Here is a 19077-nt window from a genome sequence, read left to right as displayed (position 1 = left end):
ATTTCACCCGAGTAGCCAACTTGCCTAAAGAGTCGGGGTCGAGTGTGGGGAAACAGGTCAGAGTGGAGGTGTTGATGGGAGGTGTTGATATGGTAGCGAAGAGAGACATCGCTCAGCTTTGGGGCTCCCACGGGTCACCCACTGTATCGAAATGGAAGGAGAACATGGATTGATGCATGTTTCGGGAGAAAACTGTGTATCTGTCACGGGGTAGGCCCAGGAAATGGGGCAGGATTTGGTCGCAATGGAACGCATATCGTGGGAATGTATGTACTCCCCCACATGATTCATCTCCCGATCCCTCCTTGTCCCCCTAACTGACATTCTGATCTTTGTCCTTGATTGTATTGTCGCTTGTCTCCTCGCTGCTCCCCTCCCCCTCCACTAATATTGGTTGCACTATATGTACTACACGCTGGAGCGCTGCCTGCATGGCCTCATGATCATGTTTCATTGTTTTCTTGCCTTGTGATTTTTGTTAACTTGTTTGTTTGAATATTTCAATAAAGATTTTTATTTAAAAAAAACACAGCATCTCTCAGCACCACCACAGCATCACTCAGGGGCACCATAACATCACTATGCGCTACCACAGCATCACTGAACGCCACAGCATCACTCGTCGCCACCACAACATCACTCAGCGCTACCAGAGCATCAATCTGTGCAACCATTCAACAACAACTGGTTCAAATATGTTCTCTCAATGTTTCAAGCTTCCTTACAAATGTCACAAAAAGATGTTAATAGTTCACTTCTGTTCTTGGATTTTCGTCATAATAAAATACACTGAACATAATCTTCACAAAAGTTATTTACAAAAGTTTAAGATATTGCCATTATAAATTACAATAGCTTTTATTTAAGTATTCATTATTAAAAAAAAATAAAAGCCATTGTTATTTGTAATATCAATACATTAAGTCGCGTAAATACAACACAGATTACATTACAAATGCTATAGCCTGACCCCCCAGGATATAGCGGCATAGATTTGCAAATTTAGCGGCACAAAAAATGAAATATAGCGGCACAAACGTGGGTATTTAGCGGCATTCTTGCGGCACCTTACTTTTTTCGTAATCATTCCTTTTCAGCCTTAAATCAATGTAAACTGATTTAACAGGGTATTCCACTGTGAAACTGGCATGGTTAAAGTGTCTGTGGCTCTACGGAAGCACAGCTCCACTATGCACCTCGTGAGAGGGGGCCCCATTTCCCCCTGGGATGTTCTAGCACCCATGTATGCACCCCTGCCGGGGCACCACTGCCTCCTAGACTCGTCCATTTTAAAAAACAGTAATTTCTATCACCCTTTTTAACATTGAAAATATATTGTGAATACAAATATGACCCATAGAGTAAGTCTTGCTTTGCTGCTAGAGCGCCTTACTAAAAAGTAATGCAACGATTTAAGTGTGGCAATTTAAGTGCCACTTAGTGAGTGGACAAAGACAAGGCAATGCAGCGGTCATCGCGTCCTTCAGCTGATTTCGTGATTATTTTGCAAATCGCGAAATCGCGAAATCGCGAAAAGCTAGAGGGTCTGTCTAATGCAGGAAGAGCAGTCTGCAGTCCTCAAGGGAATAAGAAGCGTGTGTAGTGGGCGAGGTTGTGACGTAAGGCTAGAGCAGCCGACCTTTGATCTGAGATGACAGTCTTACGTTCGTTTATTCATAAGGAATATGTCCTGTGTAATGTGACTGGCGCCCATGTGAAGTGCTCTGCGTTCGCGCTATACAAGCCTGAAACACGAACTCCTTTGGAGTTACATTCTCGGTGAAGTATATCAGAGGCAGTGACAGGCTGTACTATTCAGACAAAATGGACCAATGGAAAGTGTCAGCAGGGGCCTGTTTAACCTTCCGCAAAAATGTCACAAGCTTCTGCCTATGGGTGTCTCAGCAGCAAAATGATATGGTAAAAGTAAAAAATTGGCTGCACTGGGGTCCAAAGGAGAGCACCTAGAGCGTGTCTATTTCTGTATGCAAACTGACACATTCAGGGAATGAAGGTACTCACAAAACCATGTAGCACAATGAAAGCACGGGGCAATGTGCCCAGACAACGAATCAAGTAAGTAATTAGTTTTACGGCCTAGGCCTATACCACCCTGAATGCGCCCGATCTCGGTAGCTAAGCAGGGTTGGGCCTGGTTAGTACTTGGATAGGAGACCTCCAAGTACTGTAAGCTGAGTTTTTGGTTTTGATATTAAAGTGAGTTAATTTGCGGAGCTGGCATTCAGCGCTGATGGCAGAATGCAACGAGTTCCTCTGCATTGAAGTTGTCACAACTGGGCATGTAAAGCCTGTGTTATGATCGCTGTTAGCACATATAATTGCATAGAAATGGACGTAGTTATTTTGAAGCACTAAGGAATTATCACATATTATTTCTAACATCATTCGGATGTTTGGTTCTACACTCACATTGGAGATAAAAGGTAGAGCATGGATGGGGGGTTTAATACTTAGATTTAGGTTCACGCATTACTTTTGGTATGAGGTAGGGGAGGGTGCATTGTGGGATCAGTAGTTCGAGAACAGTGAGAGTAACGTGGTGCAGCTGATGAGAGCAAGTCACGGGGTTAACAATGTTCGAAAGGATTGGATATGAGCCGGTGAGGATGTGATTAAAAATGAACGGATTGAGTGACAGCGGGAGCAGATGATTTTTCGAGGCAATGGGGAAGATGGATGAGGAGGTTAGGTCGCCGGCTGCGGCTTCGGCAAGGTATTTCATCACAGTTTCGAAGTATTGGGCACGGAAAATCGGGGGTATGTTTGGAGTTACAGTGGGGTGATTGTTTATTCGCAAAAAGGGTGATCTTGAAATGACAAGATTAAGAATGAGACACACGTTTTATTTATTTTGTTTGTTTCAGTTAGTTTAGGGAGAGAGAGCATGAAGGATTGGAGAGGGGACTGGGATAAGGGCAAAGTTATGTTTACTGGTACTAAATGAAACTCGGCTGGTTGTGTGGCTATTACGGCTGTACGCGCTCATGTGGTGACGTAGGTACGTTCAGCCAATAAGATGTCACCATCTTTTTTGCTGCCTGCCGAAGACCTTTTTCGCGGCCAAAAAGGTCAATTTCGCGGTCATCGCGCCCTTCAGCTGATTTCGCGATTATTTAGCAAATCGCGAAATTGCGAAAAGCTGGAGGGTCTGTATAGGTGTCACATTTGTGAAAGTTAAAACTATTGGCATTGTAAAATGACAAAGCTATTAATTTAGCTATTTTCAAAAAGAACACATAAATAAAAATGTGTCATTTACAATACCAATAGCTCAAACTTTCCTAAGCGAGACCTATTCCATTGCAAATGCGTGTTTCTCCTTCAGGCATATAACGGGCTAAATTAGAGGACGAATCAACCAAACACCCGCTACTACCCGCCCTTGAGCCCGGTCACGCGCAGGGAGAGGAATGAATGAAATGCGATGCCTGAGTGACGACCGAGAGGAGTACGAGGCGCCAGCCGCTGAACTGCGCGTGCACCCCTCCTGCACTCCCATAGGAAGACAGGCTGGTGACGTGGTGCCCTTGAAGCCGGTTACAGCGGCGCGCGCAGGGCCGCAGCTTCCTTCTTTTCCCTCTCCCCGTGCGCGCGTGCAGCAGCCTCCGCTCCGTGCCCCGCTCTGTTTGCAGGATGGCCGGCTACCTCCGAGGACTGCACTCCGTCTGCAGCAGAGCCCATGCCAGCGGCGTTCTCAACAAGAGCGCGGGGACCCTGGGGCCCGCCGTGAGCCAGGCACAGCAGCGTAGGAACTGTGAGTATTAAAGGGTAATGGAGCTGTGCGAGGAGTATCACCGGCAGTGAGGGCATCGGCGCGGCCACTGTACATAGCGGGTACAGGCGGTGTGGAGGAGTGCTCTGCCAACGCCAGTTGAGCAACGAGAGTTCTGTTGTTGGGATGTGGGTGCTGTGACTACGTGGGGACCGCTTGTGCTGTGCCGGGTGGGGGTTCGTGTGCAGTACATTCAGCGGGTCATTGGAGCGCACGAAGTGTACGCAGGGGGAGAGCAGATCCTGTAATCGCCGCACAGGCTTTCAGCTATAGGCAAGTTCTGGACCTGCAACCCAGCTGCACACCCAGCCTACTATTTTGGGTAACGGCCGTACCGGGACCCTGATGGGTGACCAGCTCCCTACAAGTCTCTCTTTCAGTGAGTTTCAGCGCCCTTGCTCTCCCTGTCCAGGCGGTAAGCACCGGCCTGCTGCCAGATGAGTTTCTGGGCCTTCGCTAGAGGCTGTGCCCTTCCTTTCCTCGGGTCTGACCTTGAAGGAGCCCTGTGGCCCCGGTGATGGGGAATAAATATTTAATTCCACTTGCACCCTCTCTTTATCACGCTACCTGGTTTTTTTTTATTCTGGTTGCCCCCCCCCCCCCCCATCAAAAGCTGTCTACAGTTAAAATCGTTAACTCTTATTTCTCCCAGTGTCTGCTTGAACCCTCACTGGCCCCTGTCCTTGCGGGGACCCCTCCTGAAAAGTAGTGGCCTGCACCGCAGATGGAAGAGTGGTCCTCGCCTATCTTTGAGTGTTTTTTTAGAGTGTCTAGTGGAAACCCCAGTACTGCTCGCCTTCAGCTAGCGCTGTCATTCCTAGAAGGCTGCGCCTCCGGAAACCCTTTGTCCTTCAACCGGGAGGGTATTACTGGTTCGAGCCAATGCCCTTCAGTAATCTCGTAACCCAGGACGCGTATTCATTTACTGTACCTCTTGCATGCTTGCGCTCTTCTGATGAATATATCTAAGCCTGTTCCTTGCCGGCAGCCCACCCCCTCCCTGCACGGAGGGGGTGGGGGCAGGGAGCTCCACTCACCTATTAATAGCAGTTTCTGATTTACACAGTGAGCTGTGACGCTGTGGGCGTCTGGTGCGAAGGGGGTGGGGTGAAGTGAAATTAACATTGATTTAAACCTAAATGGCAGACCAAACGCATCCAAAATTCCTGCTCCCTGGCATATGGAAATCTTTTAGGCACTTATTCTGTGGGCTCGGGTGAGGGGGGGTGTAGCCGGGGGTGAGTTGAAGGGCGGCGAAGTCAGACACCCACCGGTTAACCCTGTGCCGCTTACCAGCAAGCGAGTGTGTTCATGAGGAAATTATCGGGTGCTGGGTACCACCGTTCTTCATGTCTTTTTATGAATGGCGGGCAGCGCGGCTCTTTTGAAATCAGGGGATTGGAAGCTTCAACGTTAGATAAGAATGTTAACTCCTTGGGTTCTACGTAAAGAGAACGCCATCCACCCTCCTTCCACCTTGTGCGCGTCCCTGATCCGCCCGGCCCTTCCACGGCTTACAGCTATCCATTAATTACCAGCTGGGTCACGTCATGGACGTCTACATGCGCGCATAGATGGCTTGCATTGGCCCTTTAAGACCGAAGCACCTCCAGATTAGTGAACACTAGTTTCTGCCGATGCGAGGTGTCGGAATCGGTCGTTCAGTACGTACACACTAGAGTCTAGACTATGTGCTATTTGTTACTTTTGCACGGCTGTCTGCAGTACCGTTGTCTGTCGCCCTGCTCTGTTTATTGACCTATTTTGAGTACATAATTGATAGGTGGCAGGCGGATGAAGTCGCGGGATCTCATTGAATTTCTGAAATGTAGAAATAATTACGAAGACGACTTCATCACTAACTTTTGCATCTAAAGTCATCGGTTGGCGATTTGCCATGGCACCTGTTGCTCATCACAAAATCCCGGCTAAGGTATCTTCCGCGCCAGGAGTCCTGTCCCAAGGTTATCGGAAACGGAGGGATCCACTTAAATGTTGTTTTTGCCACAATGTGATGATCCTCCTTCCCGGTTTGGCGATTGTTCCTGGTTTGTAGTTGGTAACCACGGCCTCCATTCCCCACGCAGTACAAATCGGCGTGTTTTGTAAACTGTAATGCCCATTGAACAAATCTGCTAGATTATTGCGCCAGAGGTCGAAGCAATGTCGTTCTGTGCTTGTTTTACTGTTGCGATTTGACCTCAGCGGTCTTTGGCAGGAGACAGAAGCATTAGAAAAGCCATCTGCTCTGGCTGCCAACCTTTTGGGTTGTCAGGGTTTGTTTTGTTATATTATGGTTTTTATTAAACTTTTTTTGTTTGCCATGTAAGGGGCCAGAACCTCGCCAATCTTTTTGTTAAAAAAAAAACTTGACTGGAAACAAAAAAATATATATTTTGGTCTCGGAAAGCACACTTTGCCTTTGTAACTCTTGGCACAAAAGGGAACGACTTTGTGTGCGAACAGTGAAATTAGCCAGTGGTTTCAGTGGTCTCCAATGTTTGTTTTCCAAAACTAGTTTTAGTTTTGGAAAGTTTAGTCTTCACCGATTACGCACATTATTCTCATAAAAGTTGAAGTATCCGCCACAGAGTAGGTGGGAACGTTAGATATATAATATCTGACCAACTGTTATGTCCCCCGCCCCCTCCCCCCCCGATCCATCTGCCAATAGATAACATTGACTTTAATGGACTACTTTATGGCAGTTCTGCTCTAAGCGAGATGGTAACTCTTGGCTCAGCTCTCGATTCAATCCAATCTTGGATAAATCCAACACCCCACCCCCCAGCTTTATCCTTTGCTTAGCCTGCATAATGAGCAGTTTGATCTTTAGGTCCGGACATCCTTTGCGTTAATCTGCTATGTTTTTTTTTATATACATATGCATTGGGTGAACTTTCTTTTGTTTTAATTTTGGCGCTTTCCACAGTGTTTCTTTCGGTCCTGGCCTTTCTGTGCCTTCTTGAGGTCACAAACTATCCTTTTCTCACAATCCGGGTTTCCCTCTCTTCCTTTACTTCCCTTGCTGACTGTGCCACTGGATTCAAGCGAGCCTGGCTGATAAAGAGTAATACCCAGAAACTGGTCCCAGGATGCTTGTTTCCGGTCCAGGGAGGACCTGGCTTGGCAGTTCGGTCTGGACTGTTCCCATGTGTCACGGGGTCAAGACTGATTTGCATATGGCTGGGTCTAAACTGGGGTGGCATGGTGAGCAAAAGAACAATGGATTTAACCCAGATCTCTTGACTGGGGTGAATGTATGATTTATTGAGCATTCCATCCATCATTTGTTTGCGTAGCACTTTCCTTTAGTTTCAAGCAGATGATTGTAGACTTCTAGATGTATTTCGCATGAAAAATCTTTCTCGAGTGATAACTGGTTTCCTCCAAGGCACCTGTCCTGCCTGTTTCAGCCTGCCTCTCCCAACAGTTGGTCTTCGCAGTGTTTCTTAGGATAGGACATAAAGTCTCATTTTAAGTTGATCCAGGACAGACTGTCATGTTTGCGTTGCATTTTGTAAGATGGTTCCAGAATCCTTCCCTAGGTGCTCTCAAATCTTCATATCCCTTTTGTGGATTTCTCATCCTGCCTTCCGTCTCTTCCCACCCCCCACCCATCACCTTTATTCAGCTGCTGGTTCCACATAGCATGATCTCTCAATTGTTAATCTCGGCAACGTGGGACGCCACATTCATTTCATTAATTTATTTCTTTGCTAGGTTTGCAGATCTTTAGGAAGATCGGATCTTAAGTTTTCCCCTCCAACTCTTTCCTCCACTGCCTCCCCTCCCCCCTAATTGGTATTCCTCAAGGGGTTTACTGCAAAGTATGCAATGGGACAGCTGTATGGTCAGTTCATTCAGCTGTTGTAGGGGTTGTTGTTTGGGTTGCACACCACTGTGCACCCTGCTTATTGCTGCCATCATTGACCTCTGGTTTAAGTATTGATTGCGCTCATTGCTTTAAAATATAAGAATTGACCCTTGGCTTGTGAACAAACTAGCCAGTCATTTTCTAATTCAAATTCGCTAGTTGTAGCCAAGCCCCCTCTGGCCCATTGTTTCATAACGTCCATTTCTAGTGTCATCTGAACAACAATTTATTTTAGTTGTACATGCGGTGGTTTGTCATAGGGTCCTGATGATGATGATGTAGTGCTGCTATGCAGAGTAGATTTCAAGTATTACTTCCTTGGCTGTTTCTATACAAATGTAACTTTTTTTTATTGGTTTCAAAGCCAGCAACAGTTTAACTGTTAGGTGTGTAAAGAAGTCTTGAAACTTCAATTTTAATGTGAGACCTTTATTAATCAATTGCAATTAATTTGAAGTCCTAGAGGTTAACGATCTGGAAAAGTGTTCGTTTTTCAAATTTGAATTGCCCCGGAAGAAGTAGTTTGTTGAGGTGTTAGCTATGAAGACTAGAATTTATAGGCATTTCAGGCATGAGATGTAATACCAGTTTTGGCCCTACTGATGCTTCCGATGGATACACAGAAAAAAACGTTCCCAACTAGATAATTGGACCACACGTGTGCGTTGATCGTTTTTCACTGCCTCAGCAGCCTTCTACAGCAATTGCAGTATCCTTTACACTGACTCCGTGTATTAGTAGCTTCCCAATGAACTAAGTGATGGATAGTGGCATCCCGCCTCAGCATCCCCATCCACAAGGTTGTCTACCGCCTGTATACCTTATGGACTGCTACAGCTTGTCCTCATTGACCTCTTCAATGTCTACATGGACCTGCTGACCGACCTCCCCCATGAGTGTTATCTGTAATCCCACGTACCCTGATCAGGGCTCGAAAAATCAAAAAAAAAATGGTACTAGTCTTGCAGGACTAGTACCTTAAAAAATGCAACCTACTTGACTTCCGTCTCTGAAAGCAGAGCAAATGTGACAAGATAACAAGATTTAAAGGCATCTTTATTGCTCATTAACTTTGTTAGCAATAAAAATGCCTTTAAATCTTGTTATCTTGTCCCATTTGTTCCGTTTTCACAGACGGAGGACAAAAGTTGGTTTGTTTTCCTACTCGCCAGAAAGGGCGAGTAGGACCTAAAAGAGCTCGACCATGTTAAATTTAGCTCGACTATGCGAGCGGTCGAGTAGAATTTTCGAGCCCTGCTGATGCTGCTGAGCTATACCTGCCACAGCAGTAGAATGGCACAGGCTAAGTGTTTGCTGACTGCTTCAATACATCCAAGAGGAGGTTTGTTTTATTTATCTAGGGCTTGATGCATTGTGACCGAGATGGCTGGAATTCATTAAAGTTTTAATTCCTGGGGTGTGGGTATCACTTCTCTGCTTCTTTGTGCTAGGTGTCCCTGCTTTGGCCACCAATAGAACGTTCACTGAATTAGGCCCCTCTGTCTGACCCTGGAACAGTTTACATGACTAGTGCTCGACCAGCAGAGCACACCAGGCATGATGACTGTTTGCCTCTTGAAGTATTGGTGGTGGGAGAGTAGGACACCTGCTCTGTTCTAGGCCGCTGAACTTCTGTAACCTCTGATCTTGTTCCTACTTTCTCCAAGTGGTCATGAGTGCTACACAAATGCACGTAATAAAATACTTATGTTTGTGCTCCTATTAATTGGTGTGCAATGTTTAAAAGGACTACTTTCTTCCGATGCGTGAGTCGGAGCACTTTTTCATACCTTGGTGCCAAGAGGTGCAGCTTTGGCTGTAATATTATAGTGTACTACTGCTGGTAACCCTGCCTGATGCAATGATGTGTTCACTGCTGACTATTGGATGGGGTGGCCACGACTGTCACTGATATTGGTAGCTCGGGATGATTTCGTTGAACACAAATAGCTCATGTTACAGAAAAGGTTGGAGGTACCTGCTCTATTCTGAGGAAGAGGTGCACCAATGTCTGGGGGCAGCCATATTCCGTAGGGGGTCTGTGTCTACTCGGAGTTGAGTGCATGCATTCGACTCGACCAAGGGCACCAGTACCTATGAATGAATTGGTGTAGGACGTGTATGGTAAAGAGGGCTGCGTTTCATTCGTTGTCATACATTGGAATGATCTCCCTTGGGGTAGTAACCTGTGTCGATGGAGGCCGTCTTTCTTCCTGGTGGGGAAACCAGGGAATCTTTCATCCTTGAATTTGGAGGAGGGGGAGATTGAGGTGGGTCTTTAATCCTGCCACTAGAATGAGGGAACGGACGTCCATTAACTTGGAATGGGGAGACGTCCTTACTCTTGCATTGTAAGTGAGACGTCCTTGGCGCAGGTGTACTGTGAATGACCTTCACAGTTAGCGGCTTGTTGATTACGTGAAACTAGTTTCTCCTGCCTCGGGGTGGCTAGCTGCCCGTTAAACTGTCGCCTCGGTAACTCGTGCGTGATTTCAAAGTTAAAGTTTCAGGAGCTGATCTCCTTTTCACCTTATGCGCGTCTGCGGAAATTTTTGTGTGTGAAGTAAGTTGACCCGTTGGCATACTGGTTGCCTTAGATACTAGAGGGAGAATGGCCCCACAGCAGTGCAAGGAAGTGAGCTAGACAACGCGATAAAAAGTGCTTGTTGATAATTCTAATTTACAGTTGAAATAAAAATAAGCAGTATCCAGCAAAACCGCCAACATAGTTTGAACACATTTTGAATTGTAAAGCCCCCTAGTTTTAATGCGTCCAGGGTGACTCTTAAAATGCCAAAATTAAGTTTATTTTAATGAGGACACGTTCTACCACAGCCCTGTATCTGGGAGGACACTCGTGCAAGACGCCCACACACCCACCCCTCAGTCCTGTGATCCTGTTTCTAAAAGGGTAGTTGGGCATGTGTAACTCTACTTTCTAACCATGTGAGTGTCCATGTCTTTCCTCAGGGCGTGCGGTCTGCGCATGCCCATCATTTAATTTACCTTGAGCTATGCTCAGTTGGCCCTGTGGTGGCAGTGAGCCTTCAATAGAAAGGTTACTACTACTTCCTATGTTACATTATAGTTTTAGTACTTGCACTTCTATATCACGTGGTGTTTGATCACAGGGATTGGCTTCATTGCTGATTGGCGGTTGGGTTGCATCGGCTTGTTTGGTGTGACAGATTGTAAAGATAAAGTTTGACTGGTGAGAATTGAATCTTTTCTACTTCGTTAATGAATGTTGATGACCCTTATTACCTTGTCCAGTATCAAGATTTTTTCCTTTGAATCGCCCTTTTGCGTGTGGGCTTTCCCATTTGGCATCTTGTTCTTTACAGTTGGCAGTTACCTGTTGCTGGTGTGCTTCATTTTGCTGTAACTTTGGTAGATTATTGTAAAGAAACTTGAATTGCACTGATATTTAGTGTGACTCATTCTTTTCAGGATTGTATTCAGTTTGAGTTGTCTAAGGTTTTGGTGCTTTGTGCAAGAGAGACTGCATCATTTGCTTAGATTCTCTGTAGGCTTTGTAGAGCTAAAAACGGGTGGGTTATTCGAGCCATAATGTGCATGTTACCTTATAGACCACTGTTGGTGTGTTGCTGGTGTACATACAGCACATTTGTAAGTCTTGCCGAGACGACACATGTGCTGTCTCCTCAATACATTTTGTTTACTGTTGCCGGTTTACAGCCCGCCCATTACTTCCCATTTGTTAGCTTTGCTACTCTCATATGCCTGCTTGTATCTGGTCAGCACATGACTGCTCACTCTACTGAACCTTCCTATGGAGCATGGCCCAAATACTTGTGTCCTTCCCCTGTTTCTTCAGTGGGCGTTACTTTTTTTCTTTAACCAGCCTTTGTAAGTGCACCTCGCCATCCCTTTCCCTCCAGTTTTACTTCCACTTCCTGCCCCATTGTTTATTCAAGACACTGTTTCCACTTTAGTTTCAAGGTATCTTGGAAAGCTGGCGTGGCAGTGTGCTTGTGCCGGTACTCAAACATTTATGCGGGGATCCATGCACAAACCACATGTTGTGCAATACTTTTTATTTCTGGAATTCCAGTGGCATATGTATACTGAAGTTTGTCTGTATTCCTTTCACTAATTCTGGTATGCACCAAGGATGTTGGGTAAAGGTGCTCTGCTTGCAAATTGTTTGTCCAACATCGGTTGCCCTGATAAAGTTTTACAAAGGAAGTGAACGGTAGCCGTGCCATGTATCAGCGGGGTGCCCATAGCGAAGCACTTCAGAGATTGTCTTCTCTAATGTGTGTGTTGGCCAGTGTATGTCACAACTATACAGCCCCGCCAAAAGCAATTGCCAAAGCCAATCGGTTCCAGTGGCAAATTATTGGCTTTGCCAATGCTTGATGTATTAGCCAGGGATGCATGTGAATTTTTTAGCAGTCTACACCCAAAGTCCACTTGTCTGTCACTGTCCATGAAACAAGGGTTTTGCAACTTTTGACTTGTTTATAAAATGTGTTTTTTGAACCTTCCTGTTACAACATAAATTCAGATTAGAGGCGTGTTCAGAACACTTTCATTTGCATTTCCAGTTCATAACCGGAGCATGTGGAAGAGGCCAACATGCCACTTCTACTTTATTCTGATGATTCAATTCTACTGGGTTGGCTCGGACCCAGAACGTCCTTCAGGCACAGAGCCAAAGATACATACTGTCTCGAGAATAAACAAAATAAATTCTTCAAGATCTAGAGCAATGGTCTGGGGTTCACAACAAAAGACACCCAACCAAGTCCCTCCTTAGGCCTTCAAGTGTAGAAGACTGACACTGCAAATTATATATGGTCATCATCTCTGCTACCTCACTGGAAACATCTCATTGGAATATCCACCAATGGAGAGGGCCTGGCCAAGGATCTTCTGTTTTCCTTTGGTGCTTAATATCTGTTGGTGTGCCTGTATTTTGTATCTCTTCTTTGTTTTGAAAGGACTTAAAATCCAGGAATAGTTTAATCAGATTTTTAAGCTTCAGTGCAAATCTTTCTGAGTCATTTGTGGAACGCATTTTTGCCTGTGACATTTATAAAATCAAGTTTTCGTAAAAAGTGTAACTAAGGTGTAATTACTAGGCATATTTAGCTGTAACATCTTTTATCACTTTGTAATAGAAGCATTTGTACATACAAACATTTAAACAAAACTATTTCGGTATAGTCAACCCTTTCAGTACCAAGAGTTACAATGTAGTATAGGTACATCAGAACCATATCAAACATTGAGGAAAAATTGTCCCTGGGCATAGAACTAGCAATTTTTGGGAGCACTTGTAGTACAGCGGTACAGTACCACAAGTGGCCTGTATTAAATTCAAATATTTGCTTTTTTGTCCGCCTCATAACCTTTACAGGCCAATCTGAATCATATTAACCAGGGTAAATTGAGAAGCACTATGATATGGAAGATAAGTGCAAAAAGCTTTGACACTACTCCCAGTCAGAAGACTCTAATGCTGCTTTTGGGGGGTGGAGGAGGAATCTTTGAGTTTTTCTCCAGTTTATCACCTGTAGAACTTTAGAGAATGTCATGTACAGTGCATCAGTTTAGAGAAGACCAGGGTGTATGCCCATCTTCTGTATGCAGTCATGACACTGCATCAATACAGCTCCCCTAAAACGTAATTAGGCAAGACTATATATGGCACAGCAAACCTAGTTATCTAACACGCTCAGCTGACATCACCATCATGTTGCAATTGGTTTTGAATTGCTTGTGTTTGAATTGATTTTTTTTGTTTGTGTGAAACCTATAGATTAATTTGGAAATTGTGGCCGTTATTTCATATTGCAATTTGATCTTCTGGCTTGGACCTGGTGGCATGGAAAGTGGAATGCACCAATCCCTCCGGAGTGCAAACCAGAGACTGCAAATATGAAGGCATACCATGCAGTGTACACTGGAATCTTGAAAATCCACATTGGGCTACACTTTCCCCCTACATTTACCCCTTCCTGTTTCATACCTTTCCTAAAACCTGTTTTATTGGTTTTGTGTATGTGAATAACCGCTCATAAAAGGCAGAAAGTGATAAAAGCAAAACAAAAACCACAGCATAGCTATCACACAGTGCATTACACCCCCATACGGATATCTGAAAGAGTCCAATCCGAGCTACAATCCATGCATCTGTCCTAAGTCCTTTGTCTAAGAAATCTCTTCTAGGTTTTGTTCCAGAAATCCTGGAGTGAAAGAGTACGATACTACCTGCCCCTGACTATGACTTGAGGTATTCAGCTTTAAAAGGCCCTCCCTTGTCGTGGTTCGTGTCCTGGCCGCACCATGCTAGGTGAGTGCTAATGCCAAGCTTTATCATCTGAAGGACAGATCATTGAAGCATCTGTCTTCCCAGAAGCTTGGTCACCTAGGAAACAGTGCTTCCAACTGTCAGTTGGTCCCTGTACCTTCCAGACTCACAGCTAAGTCTGTTAGTGAAAGACTACATGAGAATTCAGTCTATAGATTTTATAAAAGTATGGCGGGTGAACGTGGTATCGGTGTCTGCCTTCCAGGTCTGTGTGCTGTGCCTGTCCATCATGATTTCTATCTGGCTCTGTTTCCTCTGTAATCCTTATCCTAATGGTCTCTTCCTTTTACCTCCTTTCCCCTTCTGCTTAACTCCTTGCTCCCTCGTCCCTTGAGGGACAGACTTCGAGATGCTTTTGCTCCCTCATGTGAGATGCTACTGGTTTCTCGTGGCTCATTCTTTGTTACCTCTCTACTTTTTACTCTTGCCCTTTCATCATTCTTTTTCCTCCCGCCTGTTCCTCTCTGCCCTTTGTGGCAATCAAGTGGCATACAATGCCATACCACAGTGTAGCTCTTTGGCCTCCCATCTAAAAGATTCCAGCTCTGATTGCTAGGTAGTACGAATATCCCGGTTTGTTTTGCGTGGTTCTAGAGTTCCTATTGCGTAAAATCTTCTCATACAAGTTGGAGATTTTCCTTGTTTGACCTAAAAGCCTTGTCCCATACTTTGCCTGCCGTTTCTAGACTCTTAACTATCTAATGAGAATGGGGGTGAGCTTGGGGAGGGAGCGGTGTAGTTGGGTGTTCACTCTTCAATGCCTAATGCCCGATTCAACAAGGAAAGATTTTATTTTAACTCTGGGCAAGGGATTTATTCCCTAAATGTACATATTATTGAGGTCATAGCATTCAAATGCTTGGTCTGCAGTTCGCCACATAACCAGTTTTGATGGGCGTCCTCCATGTAGAATGCAAGCAGTATAGTCTTTTGTCTAGGTCTGTTCGGTTACCGGGAAATGTATTGTTTGGGAAGAGTGCAACAATTGTGGTCACATGCTTGAATTGGGATTACAGAACCTCCACAAATAGCCTGTAGCCATATTATTTGTTCATCCCATTCCTTTCACTGTACCTGATTATTCAAGGATAGACTGATCCAAAATTAAGCAACTTTTTTAAAACTCCTTTTTATTTAAACATTGCTGATCATGCGTTGCATATCGGAGTTACACAGCTTTTATCAAAATAAAGGTTGTCACTGAAAGGCTGTACAGTTCAAATATTAGTCCCCAGTGCATATCAAAATTGGCGTTTTAATGGCATAGTATTTCACATAGGATCATCCGTGCATTTAACACAGTAGTGCAACACTTTTCCTCTTTCCTGTTTCCCCTTTAGTAGAGACCCTCCCCTCCTTTGTACCCCTGAAATCTCTCAAGGCCCCCGCACTTTCTCATGTTTTGGGGTTGCCACGTCTCTGGCAGATCACTTCTTCCACTCTCTAGCACCAGTCAAGGTCTGACTCCCACTCTATAGTGCTCAGCAGAGTAACTGAGCCCCATTGTCTTTTATATTGCGCTTGGCCACACTGGTCATGATCATTAACAAAATGTTGTGCTATTTAGGCCAGTGTTCCTCCCCTTGCACCACCACCAGTAGTAGCCATTTTGCATCGAGGGCGCCCTGAAGATAATAACTCAGGACATGACCTCTGTCACCTTGCACCAAAACTCTTGAACCACTGGGAAATCCCGGAGTGTGAAAAAGTGCTGTCTTGGTTACAGCCTCTGAGGCACAATGGTGCTTCAGCTGTACCCATTTTATGTAAGTCCATGGGTAATATAAATATACCCTGTGCAAAATCTTAAGTTGGACTCCTCTAAAGCTTGCTCGAATGGCTATTTTCCACGGGCTCTGGAGAGCATCTGCCCAGTCTTTATCATGTATGTCCCCAGGGTATTCAGTCCAGGCGTTCCTCAGGGGTCCCCGAAGGTCATGGTAATTATTAACCTGTTTTTCTAGAGATTGTGAAGATCCCTTTACCGGGTATTGGTTCCATGGGAAAACTATCTTCCAGAGGGGATGCCTCCAGCAGTTGCTCCTCCTCAATGATGTGCCTGCGCAATGCATGCGCCAGTTGGAGATGACGTTAATTCTCGATCTCCGCCATCTCAAATTCTTGGCGGAGAACCTCAAATTTTATGAATGATTGATCCATCCTCATATCCCCCCAGATGTTCTATACCTATTGTTGCCCACTTGCAAAAACCTGCCAGAGTACCAACTCTCGGAGCAAGTCACTGTGCCACAGTGGAGTTAAAGCTGTGAGTTTCTTTCCAACGGTCACTGCGTGTGGTGGTAGTGTTTTTTCCCTTCTCTTAGAGGGAAGAATTGCTTCGGGATCATTTAATCCCTTAGCACTTCTGGTGACATGGTAGGCAGATTTTTGTCTATCCGAGAAGACCAAGTCATTAATTACCAACAGCTCTGATACCTGTGATTTCTAACCCCGAGTCGTACACTCCTCTTTGCAGATTACCCAGGGTTATGCACAGTGCACCTCCATTCCAGAGGAGCAACCTCAGTTTCTGGTCTATTTTCCTGAAGTATTCCGGTGGAATCCCTTAATGTGTGTTTTGGAGCATGTATAGGAGGCGCTGGAGGGTTCTCCTTTTATAGAGAGCAGCTCTGCCCATTAAGGACAGCGGTAGAGTATGCCAATTTGACAAATTTGTCGCAGAGTCTGTCCAGTTGGGGTAGGATGTTCCTGCGCAGAAACAAATTTGGTCACAAGTATCAAAACAGTCAGCAGGGAGTCATGGTGCTAGCCCCATAAGGGGAATGTTATGGACTTAGTCCAATTTATTCGATAGTCTGAGTAGCTGCCGAAAAGATCAGATTGTCAAGATTCTGGCTTTCGAGCGGTAGGGTTTTGGGACTTATAATAGGATGTCATTGGCATAGAGGGAGACATGCTCCTCCCCACCTCCGTTTGGCCTAATTCCCCTTACAAGTGGATCCTGGCTGCACTATTTGAGTTCAAAGGCAAACATCATGGGCGAGAGAGGACACCCCTGCCGAGTTCCCTTCTGCATGAAGACCCAGGAAGAAGTCACCTTAAGTTGTACCGTGGCTGGGGGGGTCCTGATATAAAAGTCTAAGCCACCTGCAGAATTTCAGCCCAAAACCAAGTCTGGTCAACGTGGTGAAGAGTTGGGATCATTCTATGCTATAAAATGCCATGTTCGCATCCAGGGCCCTTTGTACTACACGCTCTCCCTGAGACTGCCCAGTCATGTGGTGCACACCATAGAGAGTCTTGTGTTAAGGCGGGTGCTCCTTTGTTGCATAAAGCCAGATTGGTCTGGATGTACAATGCTAGTGATGACTTTAAAAAGCCATGTTGCCAGGGTTTTTGCCAACACTTTAGTTTCTATGTTGGATAAGTAAATAGGCCGGTAAGAGCCACAATCTGTTAAGGCTTTGCCTTTTTTGTGTATTACCACACTTGTGACTGCACGCTGGTCCTCGGGTAGGCAGCCTTTTTCTCGTGAAGGCAGCCTTTTTCTCGTGAAGCCTCAAACATCTCTAGCATGGATTTGGATACTTTATCAGCCAGACCCATAAATAACTATTGTCAGGCCATTATGCACCACAGCCTTTCCAGATTGAAGGCCCCGAATAGCAGCTGCCAGTTCTCTGTCGCAAGGTCTGCTTCTAGGGCTTCCCTGGCATCACTAAGAAGTGTCTGCAGAGTAAGGTCTTCTAGAAACTCTTCAGTCTGCGCCTCTCCTGACTCCCATAGGAGTGTATAGTCTCTCAGTACATTCCTCATTCAGAACTCCTAATACCAGGAGCGGTCTCTGTCCCTCTTTTCAAGCCAGGCCAAGAGTTTGTTGGCCTTATCTACCACATCGTATGATCAGAGTTGCAACGCCAGTGCATGATTGCGTGCCTTGTTTTCTGCTAAGCAGTATCAGACTACTGGAGGTAGCCCATACGCCCTAAAGAGACTAGGGCAATCATCTGTAACATACAACAATGTCTCAAAAGGGTGTTATTTGGAACCCAAATACATGTAGCACAATTAATTGCTGAGAATTAAATCAAAAAAGGGGAGAAAACCAGGGAGACATTTGTTTGGTGATATAAATTGTATTTTAGTGAATAAACCTATTTTACCTATTAAGTTTCATATGTACAAGTATATGGAACGATAGCACTGAGTTACAGTGACTGGCATGTAACCTGTCAGATACTGTGCACAAGTGCTCGTGAAGAAGTATGTACAGCGCTAGTGACGGGTGCAACACTAAACAAGTGGAGTTAAAATTACATATTTAGGATACCCTAACAATAAATGGTAGTGAGTACAGAAGTTAAGTGGGGCATCCTTGATGGAGGCGCGAAGAATTCTGCTGTGGAAGTCGACGGTGTTTCGGCCTGTTGAGGTGTTAGGCCATCATCAGGACCAGGTTACAGTTACTTATATGGCAGTGTAGGCGCACTTCCAAATTTCGGTCCGGGCAGGTCCAAATTGAGTAAGGATTGGACCTGCGAAGCCACAGACCCTGACTAACGCTGGCCCGGTGATGTGCCATGCCTTCTCTAGCTGACTCAGAAAATGTTCGTACCAGCAGCCCTTTGGATTTCGTGACTGCAACAATGACCGTTATCATTCGCTGATCCTTGGGACCCCAGTGGCTTCCCACCTAGCTATACCTTCGCAGATCCAATCCTTTCTCACTTTGGACCTGGCCCGACTGAAATTTGGACATGCGCCTACTCTCCACTGCCATATAAGTAACTGTAACCTGGTCCTGATGATAGCCTAATACCTCAACAGGCCGAAATGCAGTCGACTTCTGCAGCGGAATTCTTGGTGCCGCCATCAAGGATACCCCACTTAACTTCTGTATTCACTACCATTTTATTGTTAGGGTATCTTAGGGTTAGGGTAGACCCACTTAGCAGTACTCCTTCTGTGGAATGGTCCAAGACCCCCCTTGCATAATATGCTGCTGCCCTGAAAGCCACAACCTGGGTCTGATTAAGGATATAATCGAGATAAAAGAACTTGCTGTGAAAGTTCTATTTGTGTAGCACTTAAAAGCTGATGCCTTTC

At 45.2% G+C, this 19077-nt stretch overlaps 1 protein-coding gene across 1 annotated transcript in view; it reads left to right on the top strand.

Annotated features, from left to right (window-relative positions):
• Positions 1 to 3544: 3544 nt before the first annotated feature.
• The window catches only part of IDH2 (isocitrate dehydrogenase (NADP(+)) 2), a 43636-nt gene continuing 28103 nt past the window's right edge, over positions 3545 to 19077 (top strand). The window contains exon 1 of the mRNA XM_078683243.1: positions 3545 to 3775. Coding sequence (XP_078539369.1) covers positions 3655 to 3775 — 121 coding nt within the window. The 5' untranslated portion in view covers positions 3545 to 3654. The remainder of the gene's footprint in view (positions 3776 to 19077) is intronic.

This window comes from Lissotriton helveticus, chromosome 3_1 (assembly GCF_964261635.1).
Source record: "Lissotriton helveticus chromosome 3_1, aLisHel1.1, whole genome shotgun sequence".
NCBI lineage: Eukaryota > Metazoa > Chordata > Amphibia > Caudata > Salamandridae > Lissotriton > Lissotriton helveticus.
Note: the sequence above shows the minus strand (reverse complement) of the source record. Positions and strands in the feature narration are given on the sequence as shown.